Source organism: Drosophila suzukii, chromosome 3 (genome assembly GCF_043229965.1).
Source record: "Drosophila suzukii chromosome 3, CBGP_Dsuzu_IsoJpt1.0, whole genome shotgun sequence".
Classification (NCBI taxonomy): domain Eukaryota; kingdom Metazoa; phylum Arthropoda; class Insecta; order Diptera; family Drosophilidae; genus Drosophila; species Drosophila suzukii.
In genome coordinates this window covers 42,473,368-42,486,087 of record NC_092082.1, presented here as the reverse complement: position 1 = coordinate 42,486,087, position 12,720 = coordinate 42,473,368, and the positions used below count along the sequence as shown (strand labels likewise).

At 40.8% G+C, this 12,720-nt stretch overlaps 2 protein-coding genes across 2 annotated transcripts; both read left to right on the top strand.

Moving 5' to 3' along the window:
• The first annotated feature begins 7,189 nt into the window (after positions 1-7,189).
• Positions 7,190-8,323, top strand: LOC139352793 (uncharacterized). The gene has a single exon (XM_070995423.1). It carries the CDS (start codon positions 7,190-7,192, stop codon positions 8,321-8,323), a length of 1,134 nt encoding a protein of 377 aa, XP_070851524.1.
• Positions 8,324-8,678: 355 nt separating this feature from the next.
• LOC139352792 (uncharacterized) lies at positions 8,679-12,424 on the top strand. The gene is made up of 2 exons (XM_070995422.1): positions 8,679-8,801; positions 9,299-12,424. Exons 1-2 carry the CDS (start codon positions 8,679-8,681, stop codon positions 12,422-12,424), a joined length of 3,249 nt encoding a protein of 1,082 aa, XP_070851523.1.
• The last annotated feature ends 296 nt before the right edge of the window (positions 12,425-12,720 follow it).

Here is a 12,720-nt window from a genome sequence, read left to right as displayed (position 1 = left end):
GTGCAACCATGCGTGACTAATTAGGGTCAGTGTGCAACCATGCGTGACTAATTAGGGTCACCCCCACCTCCTTTTTTGACATGATTTATTACCTAGTGAGCCAGCTCCCGTATTAACTACCTACTGAAGATATTCATTCCAAAAGCCCATAAAGATGTGCCCTATCGAATTCCGAGTTCATTTGACCAAGTTATGGGCTTTTAAAGATGGAAAGGAGGCCCATTTCTGTAAACCTTCGCAAAATAAAAACAAGGAAGAACGCTATAGTCGAGTACCTCGACTATCAGATACCCGTTACTCAAAGGGAAATGGAGATATGCAAGCAGCAAAGCGAGATTAAAATGCGCCACCTACCGGCGGTAGACAGATTTAAGCGTTATGGGCGTTAGAGTGGGCGTGGAAAATTTATTTTTGGATCAATCGATAGGTATTGACGACACCAATACATTTCAGTTAAAATTTCTTATCTAGCATGCAAATTGTGGGCGTCACAGGTTTTCGCGGTTTGTGGGCGTTTTAGTGGGCGTGGCAAACTTTTTTTAGGTCAATCGATAGGTATTGTTGAGAACAATACATTTCAGTTAAAATTTTCTATCTAGCATCAAAACTGTAGGAGTTACAGTTTTGGGCGGTTTGTGGGCGTTAGAGTGGGCGTGGCAGTCTACTGAAACAAACTTGCGCTGCGTAAGAAGCTCAGGAATCTGTACGCCAAATCTCAATAGCCTAGCTCTCATAGTTTCCGAGATCTCAGCGTTCATCCGGACAGACAGACGGACAGACGGACAGACGGACAGACGGACAGACGGACATGGCTAGATCGACTCGGCTAGTGATCCTGATCAAGAATATATATACTTTATGGGGTCGGAAACGCTTCCTTCTGCCTGTTACATACTTTCCGACGAATCTAGTATACCCTTTTACTCTACGAGTAACGGGTATAATCAATGACATAAAAACGGTCATATTTTTTACTACCTTTAAAGTTGTATACTTAATTGCAGATAACAACATGATCATTCCACAAGCTTAAAAATGTATGCCATATCGAAAACCGAGTTCATTTGACCAAGTTATGGGCTTTTAAAGATGGAAAGAAGGCCCATTTCAGTAAACCTTCGCAAAATTAAAATCAATGGCATAAAAACGGTCATATTTTTTCCTACTTTTAAAGTTATATTTTTAAATGCAGATAACAACATAATCATTCCAAAGGTATGTCATATCGAAATCAAAGTTTATTTGACCAAGTTATGGGCTTTTAAAGATGGAAAGGGGGCCCATTTCTGTGAACCTTCGCAAAAAAAGAATCAATGACATAAAAACGGTCATATTTTTTACTACTTTTAAAGTTATATATTTTAATGCAGATAACACCATAATCATTTCACAAGCCCATAAAGGTAGGCCATATCGAATTCCGAGTTCATTTGACCAAATTATGGGCTTTTAAAATGGAAAGGAGGCCAATTTATGTAAACCTTCGCAAAATTAAAATCAATAACATAAAAACGGTAATATTTTTTACTACCTTTAAAGTTATATATTTATTGTTGCAGATAGCAACATAATCATTCCACAAACCCATAAAGGTATGCCATATCGAATTCCGAGTTCATTTGACTAAGTTATGGGCTTTTAAAGATGGAAAGGAGGCCCATTTCTGTGAACCTTCGCAAAAAAAGAATCAATGACATAAAAACGGTCATATTTTTTACTACTTTTAAAGTTATATATTTTAATGCAGATAACACCATAATCATTTCACAAGCCCATAAAGGTAGGCCATATCGAATTCCGAGTTCATTTGACCAAATTATGGGCTTTTAAAATGGAAAGGAGGCCCATTTCAGTAAACCTTAGCAAAATTAAAATCAATGACATACAAACGGTCATGTTTTGTACTACCTTTAAAGTTATATTTATTAATGCAGATAACAGCATAATCATTCCACAAGCCCATAAAGCTATGCCATATCGAAATCCGAGATCATTTGACCAAGTTATGGGCTTTTAAAGATGGAAAGGAGGCCCATTTCTGTAAGCCTTCGCAAAATTAAAATCAATGACATAAAAACGGTCATATTTTTTACTACCATTAAAGTTATATATTTTAATGCAGATAACACCATAATCATTCCACAAGCCCATTAAGGTATGCCATATCGAACTCCTAATTAATTTGACCAAGTTATGGCCTTTTAAAGATGGAAAAAAGGCCCATTTCGGTAAACCTTCGCCAAATTAAAATCATTGACACAAAAACTGTCATATTTTTTACTACCTTTAAAGATATATATTTTAATGCAGATAACAACATAATCATTCCACAAGCCCATAAAGGTATGCCATATCGAAAACCGAGTTCATTTTACTAAGTTATGGGCTCTTAAAGATGAAAAGAAGGACCATTTCAGTAAACCTTCGCAAAATTAATATCAATGACATAAAAACGGTCATATTTTTTACTACCATTAAAGTTATATATATTAATGCAGATCAGAACATAATCATTCCACAAGCCCATAAAGATGTGCCATATCGAAGTCCGTGTTCATTTGATCAAGTTATGGGCTTTTAAAGATCGAAAGAAGGCCCATTTCAGTAAACCTTCGCAAAATTTAAATCAATGACATAAAAACGGTAATATTTTTTACTACTTTTAAAGTTATATATTTAAATGCAGATAACAACATAATCATTCCAAAGGCCATAAAGGTATGTCATATCGAAATCAAAGTTCATTTGACCAAGCTATGGGCTTTTAAAGATGGAAAGGGGGCCCATTTCTGTAAACCTTCGCAAAAATAAAATCAATGACATAAAAACGGTCATATTTTTTACTACCATTAAAGTTATATATTTTAATGCAGATAACACCATAATCATTTCACAAGCCCATAACGGTATGCCATATCGAATTCCGAGTTCATTTGACCAAATTATGGGCTTTTAAAATGGAAAGGAGGCCCATTTCAGTAAACCTTAGCAAAATTAAAATCAATGACATAAAAACGGTCATGTTTTGTACTACCTTTAAAGTTATATTTATTAATGCAGATAACAACATAATCATTCCACAAGCCCATAAAGCTATGCCATATCGAAATCCGAGATCATTTGACCAAGTTATGGGCTTTTAAAGATGGAAAGGAGGCCCATTTCTGTAAGCCTTCGCAAAATTAAAATCAATGACATAAAAACGGTCATATTTTTTACTACCTTTTGAGTTATATATTTTAATGCAGATAACAACATAATCATTCCACAAGCCCATAAAGGTATGCCACATGCAATTCCGAGTTCACTTGACCAAGTTATGGGCTTTTAAAGATGGAAATGAGGCCCATTTCTATAAACCTTCGCAAAATTAAAATCAATGACATAAAAACGGTAATATTTTGTACCACCTTTAAAGTTGTATATATTAATTCAGATAAGAACATAATCATTCCACGAGCCCATAAAGATGTGCCATATCGAAGTCCGAGTTCATTTGACCAAGTTATGGGCTTTTAAAGATGGAAAGGAGGCCCATTTCTGTAAACCTTCGCAAAATAAAAATCAATGACATAAAAACGGTCATATTTTTTACTACCTTTAAAGTTGTATACTTTAATGCAGATAACAACATAATCATTCCACAAGCTTATAAAGGCATTCCATACTGAAATTCGAAGTCATTTGACCAAGCAAAGGGCTTTTAAAGATGAAAAGAAGGACCATTTCAGTAAACCTTCGCAAAATTAATATCAATGACATAAAAACGGTCATATTTTTTACTACCATTAAAATTATATATATTAATGCAGATCAGAACATAATCATTCCACAAGCCCATAAAGATGTGCCATATCGAAGTCCGAGTTCATTTGATCAAGTTATGGGCTTTTAAAGATCGAAAGAAGGCCCATTTCAGTAAAGCTTCGCAAAATTTAAATCAATGACATAAAAACGGTAATATTTTTTACTACTTTTAAAGTTATATACTTAAATGCAGATAACAACATTATCATTCCAAAGGCCATAAAGGTATGTCATATCGAAATCAAAGTTCATTTGACCAAGTTATGGGCTTTTAAAGATGGAAAGGGGGCCCATTTCTGAAAACCTTCGCAAAAAAAAAATCAATGACATAAAAACGGTCATATTTTTTACTACCTTTAAAGTTATATATTTTAATGCAGATAACACCATAATCATTTCACAAGCCCATAAAGGTATGCCATATCGAATTCCGAGTTCATTTGACCAAATTATGGGCTTTTAAAATGGAAAGGAGGCCCATTTCAGTAAACCTTCGCAAAATAAAAATCAATGACATAAAAACGGTCATATTTTTTATTACCTTTAAAGTTGTATATATTAATGCAGATAAGAACATATTCATTCCAAAAGCCCATAAAGATGTGCCCTATCGAATTCCGAGTTCATTTGACCAAGTTATGGGCTTTTAAAGATGGAAAGGAGGCCCATTTCTGTAAACCTTCGCAAAATAAAAATCAATGACATAAAAACGGTCATATTTTTTATTACCTTTAAAGTTGTATACTTTAATGCAGATAACAACATAATCATTCCACAATCTTAAAAATGTATGCCATATCGAAAACCGAGTTCATTTGACCAAGTTATGGGCTTTTAAAGATGGAAAGAAGGCCCATTTCAGTAAACCTTCGCAAAATTAAAATCAATGGCATAAAAACGGTCATATTTTTTACTTCTTTTAATGTTATATATTTGAATGCAGATAACAACATAATCATTCCAAAGGCCATAAAGGTATGTCATATCGAAATCAAAGTTCATTTGAGCAAGCTATGGGCTTTTAAAGATGGAAAGGGGGCCCATTTCTGTAAACCTTCGCAAAAAAAAAAATCAATGACATAAAAACGGTCATATTTTTTACTACCATTAAAGTTATATATTTTAATGCAGATAACACCATAATCATTCCACAAGCCCATTAAGGTATGCCATATCGAACTCCTAATTAATTTGACCAAGTTATGGCCTTTTAAAGATGGAAAAAAGGCCCATTTCGGTAAACCTTCGCCAAATTAAAATCATTGACACAAAAACTGTCATATTTTTTACTACCTTTAAAGATATATATTTTAATGCAGATAACAACATAATCATTCCACAAGCCCATAAAGGTATGCCATATCGAAAACCGAGTTCATTTGACTAAGTTATGGGCTCTTAAAGATGAAAAGAAGGACCATTTCAGTAAACCTTCGCAAAATTAATATCAATGACATAAAAACGGTCATATTTTTTATTACCTTTAAAGTTGTATACTTTAATGCAGATAACAACATAATCATTCCACAAGCCCATAAAGATGTGCCATATCGAAGTCCGTGTTCATTTGATCAAGTTATGGGCTTTTAAAGATCGAAAGAAGGCCCATTTCAGTAAACCTTCGCAAAATTTAAATCAATGACATAAAAACGGTAATATTTTTTACTACTTTTAAAGTTATATATTTAAATGCAGATAACAACATAATCATTCCAAAGGCCATAAAGGTATGTCATATCGAAATCAAAGTTCATTTGACCAAGCTATGGGCTTTTAAAGATGGAAAGGGGGCCCATTTCTGTAAACCTTCGCAAAAAAAAAATCAATGACATAAAAACGGTCATATTTTTTACTACCATTAAAGTTATATATTTTAATGCAGATAACACCATAATCATTTCACAAGCCCATAACGGTATGCCATATCGAATTCCGAGTTCATTTGACCAAATTATGGGCTTTTAAAATGGAAAGGAGGCCCATTTCAGTAAACCTTAGCAAAATTAAAATCAATGACATAAAAACGGTCATGTTTTGTACTACCTTTAAAGTTATATTTATTAATGCAGATAACAACATAATCATTCCACAAGCCCATAAAGCTATGCCATATCGAAATCCGAGATCACTTGACCAAGTTATGGGCTTTTAAAGATCGAAAGAAGGCCCATTTCAGTAAACCTTCGCAAAATAAAAATCAATGACATAAAAACGGTCATATTTTTTACTACCTTTAAATTTGTATATATTAATGCAGATATGAACATAATCATTCCACAAGCCCATAAAGATGTGCCATATCGAAGTCCGAGTTCATTTGATCAAGTTATGGGCTTTTAAAGATGGAAAGAAGGCCCACTTCAGTAAACCTTCGCAAAATTAAAATCAATGACATAAAAGCGGTCATATTTTTTACTACCTTTTGAGTTATATATTTTAATGCAGATAACAACATAATCATTCCACCAGCCCATTAAGGTATGCCATATCCAATTCCGAGTTCACTTGACCAAGTTATTGGCTTTTAAAGATGGAAAGGAGGCCAATTTATGTAAACCTTCGCAAAATTAAAATCAATAACATAAAAACGGTAATATTTATTACTACCTGTTCAGTCCCACGGTACTTGGTTCGTATGCACAGCTGATCGCCCTGCCAACTGAAGACGAAGGTCAGGAGATCTGGCAACCCGACGAACGAAGGAGAAGGGCAGTAAGAACTACAAGCTTCAGCGACCGGAACAACATTGTCTTTTTTTTATTTTGCTGTCCATTGCGACCCATTATTTTGTTAAAGTTAATTAATGAAGAAGAGTGAAGTGTACACATTATAAGCTAAAGAATTAAAGGCTAAACTGTTATATTTGAACTTCAGTCGTTTAATCACTCCCAAGGGCCCCTCTTACAATGACAGCCGTACAGAGCTTTTTTGCACGGCGTCACAACTGAACATGGTGGCCCATGAGGGGACTCTTGCTTGAAGTTTAAAAATCTCAGTTTGATCTTTCAATTGTGGGTTATAATGCATAACACCCAGCACTCCATCTAACACAAATTGCGATCGTCTCCGTTTGTGCCCCCAACAAGTGCTCTCACACCGATAGAGCACAGTCACCAATACCAACACACCCGGTCGCCTGACAGCCCTTCTACACACACACACACGGGTGCTGCAAGAAGGCCCGTTATAATTTCGCAACCAAGGAAAATCTTCTACTCAAAGCGGAATCGAAAAACAGTACAGCCTGCGCTCACGCTATATTCAACGTTACGTAACATCAGGCATAAGTAAAAAAGGGAAAGATCACGTGAGTACGGGTGCTTTTTTATTTATCAAGAAGAGCTAGCTAGGTTCAAAATAAATTGGTAAAAATTCTCATAATATGTCTGACAACGAAGCTGATGATCCGGCCTTAGCAGGTTTTATTACACTTCAAAAGGAGCGTCTCCAAAGTCTAACACGTCTGCAGCAGAACTATAAGAAGGATGCCGCGTCTCGAAAAACCGAAAGTTATTATATGAAGCGCCTGCAGCAGATCGAGAGTTTAAACGCGGCTTTTGAGACCACCCATCAAGTAATCATCTGCACCGAGGGATATGTCAAAACGGACTATCACGCCAAGAAGATCGCCGTCAGTTTCGAGGATCTGTACATGGAAACCTATTGCCTTGTAGCTGAAGGCCAACGAATAAAGTTCCCAGTGACGCCGTCCTCAGCCTCGGCACCCACCGCCGTGTCGACGGTTGCCGACGCACGTGTCCACATGCCACAACTGCCAGTGCCCAAGTTTAGCGGAAACTGTGTGGACTGGCCTGGATATTATGACGCCTTCACTCGGTTAATTCATCAAAATGAGCGGCTGGACAATATTCAACGGTTTCATTTCCTCAAGGAATCTCTGCCAGCTGGTCGAGATTGCGATATTCGTCAAATTCCTTGGACGGCCGCTAACTATACGGTAGCATGGGACACACTAATTCAGCGCTATAACAATCCACCCGTGGTCTTCTCCAATCACATGAACATGTTGTACCAGTTGCCAAGCCTAAGCAAGGAGAAGCCCGATGATATACGATCTATGATCAGTGCAGTCAACGTCTGCGCAGCCGCCTGTAACACCATCAACGCGTCGTTGCAGAACGGGGATCACTGGCTCGCCCATTATTTGACTGCAAAATTACCGAAAGAGACGCACTCCGCCTGGGAACATCATCTCGGCAGTCAAACCCACATTCCCTCGTACAAGGATCTCGAACAGTTTCTCAACAACCGGTTAATCACCCTGGACGCCATTGAAAATAGAAACTGTTCGGGCACCAACAAATCTGGATCACCACTGGATCATCACCCCACAAAACGTATCTCGGTTCATAACACCCACGCGCAACCAAGCCCCCCTGTGCTTCGTTGCCCACACTGCAATGGTAATCATATCCTTCGTCGATGTCAGCAATTCCTTAGCTTGGATTGCTACCAACGTAAGGAGGTCGTGAGGAGGCCCGCTGTTCAAGTGTAAAGAATTGCTACCACTGTGGACAACGCCACCATTCTTTACTTCATCCGGCCGCGGCGCCAAGCATCACTCAAGCACCCCAACCTTACTCGCCGACCGTATCATCCAGTCAACCACATACCGCTTCGATTATGAACAACGACACCTCACCAGTTAGCCCCCTTGCTAATCCAAACCTCCAATGTTATTCTTCCACAGCCTCCCATGCAACGCGACAGAATATCTTGCTAGCTACCGCATGGATTATTGTCTGCCACTCCCAGAGCGGCGCTCAAGCAACAATAACTGCCCTCATCGATCAGGGGTCGGAAGCTACAATAATCTCAGAGCATACCGTCCAAGCTCTCCAGCTTCCACGATGCAGAATCCGCGCTTCGATCGCCGGCGTCGGCCAAACTACTGGTCAACGGTGCAACTTTACGGCAAGCTGCTGCATCCGAACGTCGCTAAACCCAACGTTCAATCTAGATGTCGACTCTGCGTACGTTATGAACTCGCTGACCTCACATCTACCAAACCAATCGTTTTCGCCTCAAAACTGGAAACACATCAACGGACTCCAGCTCTCGGATCCTTTATACTATCGCTCTCATCATCGTAGCCGACCTCATGGCGGGTCTTATCCTTCCGGGAACCCGAATCGGAAATCCATACGAACCTATTGCACAAAATTCTCACTTAGGTTGGATGATACTCGGCAAGTTCCAGGAATCAATCCACACACTTAATATTCGCTGTCATTAAACCACGCTAGACACGGAATCGCTTTTGAAGAATTTTTGCGAAATAGAATCTGTCCCAAGCCGATCACTTCAATCTGACGAAGAGCGGTGGTGTGAGTCCTTCTTTAAGGAAACGCACACACGTCAACCAAACGGTAGTTTTATGGTAAGACTACCTTTCAAATGGCATTTCGATTCCACAATGGCCCTAGGGAAATCGCATCAAGTCGCTTTAAACAGGTTTCTTCAATTAGAGCGGCGTTATGAACGGGATCCAGAAAAATGGATTCGCTACAAGGAGGGAATCGAAGAATATTTTGAATTGGGACAAATCACACCAGCAGTCACTAGTGAGAGATCAACCGTCAGTACCTCCAAAAAATTCTGTCGGGTTGAATCCTGCGTTCTTCCTCATCACGCTGTCTATAAAGAAGACAGACTCACCACCAAACAGCGCATTGTATTCGACGCATCGGCAAAGACCTCAAACGGTCGATCTCTAAACGATGTATTGTCCGTAGGACCCACTCTCCAAAATGACCTCCCTGCAGTGTTACTGAATTGGAGACAGTACCGACATGTTTTCACCGCCGACATCCAGCGCATGTACCGCTGCATCGACGTACATCCGGACGACACGCAATACCAGCGGATTTTATGGCGGGCGGCGGATGGAAACATCAAGGAATATTGCCTGTCAACTGTAACTTTCGGTACCGCTTCTGCACCATTCACCGCCATTAGAGTCGTTCGTCAACTTGCAGAGGATGAACGCGAAAATTATCCACTGGCGGAAGAGGTCTTAAAGCACGAAATCTACGTCGACGATATTCTTTCTGGTGATCACACTATCTCAGCAGCACAAAACAAGAGTTTACAAATCCAGAACGCTCTAAAATCCGCAAATATGGAATTGAGAAAATGGTCTAGTAACGACATAGCGCTTCTAGACAGCATTCCTTTATCAAACCGATGCAATCAAACGTCACGAAGCTGGGACAACTCTGATACAGTCAAAACCTTAGGAATGCATTGGTTACCTAACCAAGACTGTTTCACCTACAAATTGCAAGCGAGCATTCCCACGGGTTCAACCAAAAGAGAAATTCTTTCGAGCATTGCCAGACTTTTCGATCCCTTAGGACTAATAGCCCCTATTCTCATTTCAGCAAAATTAATTCTAAAGGAAGTCACAATGGCACACCTCCATTCCGAGAACGATCGCAAGCACTTAGGGTGGGACGACCCAGTACCCAGTTCCATCGCTAACAAATGGAAAAAGTTCCGTGTCAATCTGGAGAACATCAGCAAAACCCGAATACCTCGCAGCGTACGGTATATGCCAGACTTTAGCAATGATATCCAGTTGCACGCTTTCTGCGACGGGTCCACTCACGCCTACGCAGCGGCGGTTTACATGCGTATACCCCAACCGGATTCATCGTTTTATACCACTCTCATCACTGCAAAATCCAAAATCTCTCCCACGAAACCCCTCACGATCCCGAGGACCGAGTTATGCGGCGCTGTGCTGGCAACCAAACTAACTAAATGGGTAGTAGCAAACAATCGTTGGAAAAACGCTAAAATCTCCGTTACCTACTGGACGGACGCCACTATCGTTCTCCACTGGATCAAAGGAGATGTTACTAGATGGAAAACGTTCGTTGCCAATCGCGTTGCCTACATTCTGGACCACAGCGATTCAAACCAATGGAGACATGTTCCCACGGCAGATAATCCAGCAGACAGCGCCACGAGAGGACTATCCCCATCAGAAATCTCCATCTTTGATCTCTGGTGGCACGGACCATCATGGTTGAGGCAACACTCCAGTGAGTGGCCGGACACAGAGGTACCGAACATAAAGTTTGATGAGCAGTCCCTAGAAGCAAAATCTTTGCAAATTCGTTTGCACACCACCCAAGTAGACATTAGTCTCATTGAGCGGTTTTCAACTTACACCAAACTCGTTCGAGTTATAGCATACATACTGCGCTTTTGTCATAACGCTCAATCGAAGAAAACCAGATCTTACAGTCAGCTGTCGCCAGAGGAACTGGACAATGCACTTCGCTGCGTCGTGAAAATAGTACAAGCAGAAACCTTTCAGTCCGACATGCACGCGATCCTCGCAGAAAATCCTCTGCCTCCGAAGAGCACCCTAAGAAATCTCACTCCCTTTCTTGACGACGGCATCTTACGCGTTCGCGGTCGTCTCAAACATTCCAACCTTTCTTTCGATCGCAAACATCCAATCATCTTACCGCAGCGTCATTTCTTTACAGAGCTGGTAATTCAGAACTCCCATCAAGCTACCCTGCACGGCGGCGCCCATCTTACTTTAGCCCACACGAGGTACAAGTTCTGGATTCCAAATGGAAGACAAGCCGTCCGAACAATCCTTCGAAAATGCATCACGTGCTTCCGCGCGTCACCTAGCATCGGAAGTCAATTGATGGGCGACCTGCCGGTGCACAGAGTCAACCCACCAAACCGCCCATTCGTTGCGACCGGCGTCGATTATACCGGGGCAATCGAAATCCAGGCAGCACGGCTTCGTGGGACAAGTACGTACAAAGGATACATTGCTATTTTCGTCTGCTTGGCTACGAAGGCAGTTCACCTAGAAGCGGTTACCGGACTCTCGTCGGAACACTTCCTACTAGCATTTTCTCGTTTTACTGGTCGCCGAGGACCAGTTCAACATATGTATAGCGACAACGGGACAAATTTCGTTGGCGCCAATAAGTTATTAGCAAGCGCACAACAGGCGGATCGCGACCACGCTACGTGCCCTACATGGCATTTCACTCCGCCATACTCTCCCAATTTCGGAGGCCTTTGGGAGGCTGGGGTCAAGTCCGTCAAGCATCACCTGAAGAGGACTGTCGGAAGTCACAAGCAGACTTATGAGGAACTCGCAACGGTGCTCATCCGGATTGAAGCTTGCCTAAACTCTCGGCCACTTTGTCCGCTAACAGCTGATCCAGACGACTTAGAAGCTCTCACGCCGGCACATTTTCTCATTGGTGACACCCTGCTCGCACCTGCCCATTGTCGCCCTCAAAACTCGTCGTTCCGTGAGCAATTTCTGTCTCATCAAAATTTGATCCGTCAGTTTTGGACGCAATGGAGCCGAGATTGGCTGTCCCATCTTCAAACTCGCCCAAAATGGTGTCAGGAAAAGGAGAATTTTAAAATCAACGAATTAGTACTCATGAAGGACGATCAACTGCCTCCATCGCAATGGTCGCTCGGTAGAATTACCAGTCTCCATCCTGGAGAGGATTCACTCGTTCGAGTTGTAACACTGAAAACAAAATCAGGCAGTCAAAAACGCTCCATCTCCAAGCTTTGTCGCCTGCCGATCTCATGCTAATATGAACCAGCTATTGCTCCCTTGATAATCAATTGCATCCGTATGTCATTTCTCTTTCTCTTTGTCTTAGCCGCTACAAGTACAAGGGAAGTTAGATCCAGAATCCTGAACAACACATGTATCACGCGGATTTCGCATTGGCGGGCGGCATGTTCAGTCCCACGGTACTTGGTTCGTATGCACAGCTGATCGCCCTGCCAACTGAAGACGAAGGTCAGGAGATCTGGCAACCCGACGAACGAAGGAGAAGGGCAGTAAGAACTACAAGCTTCAGCGACCGGAACAACATTGTCTTT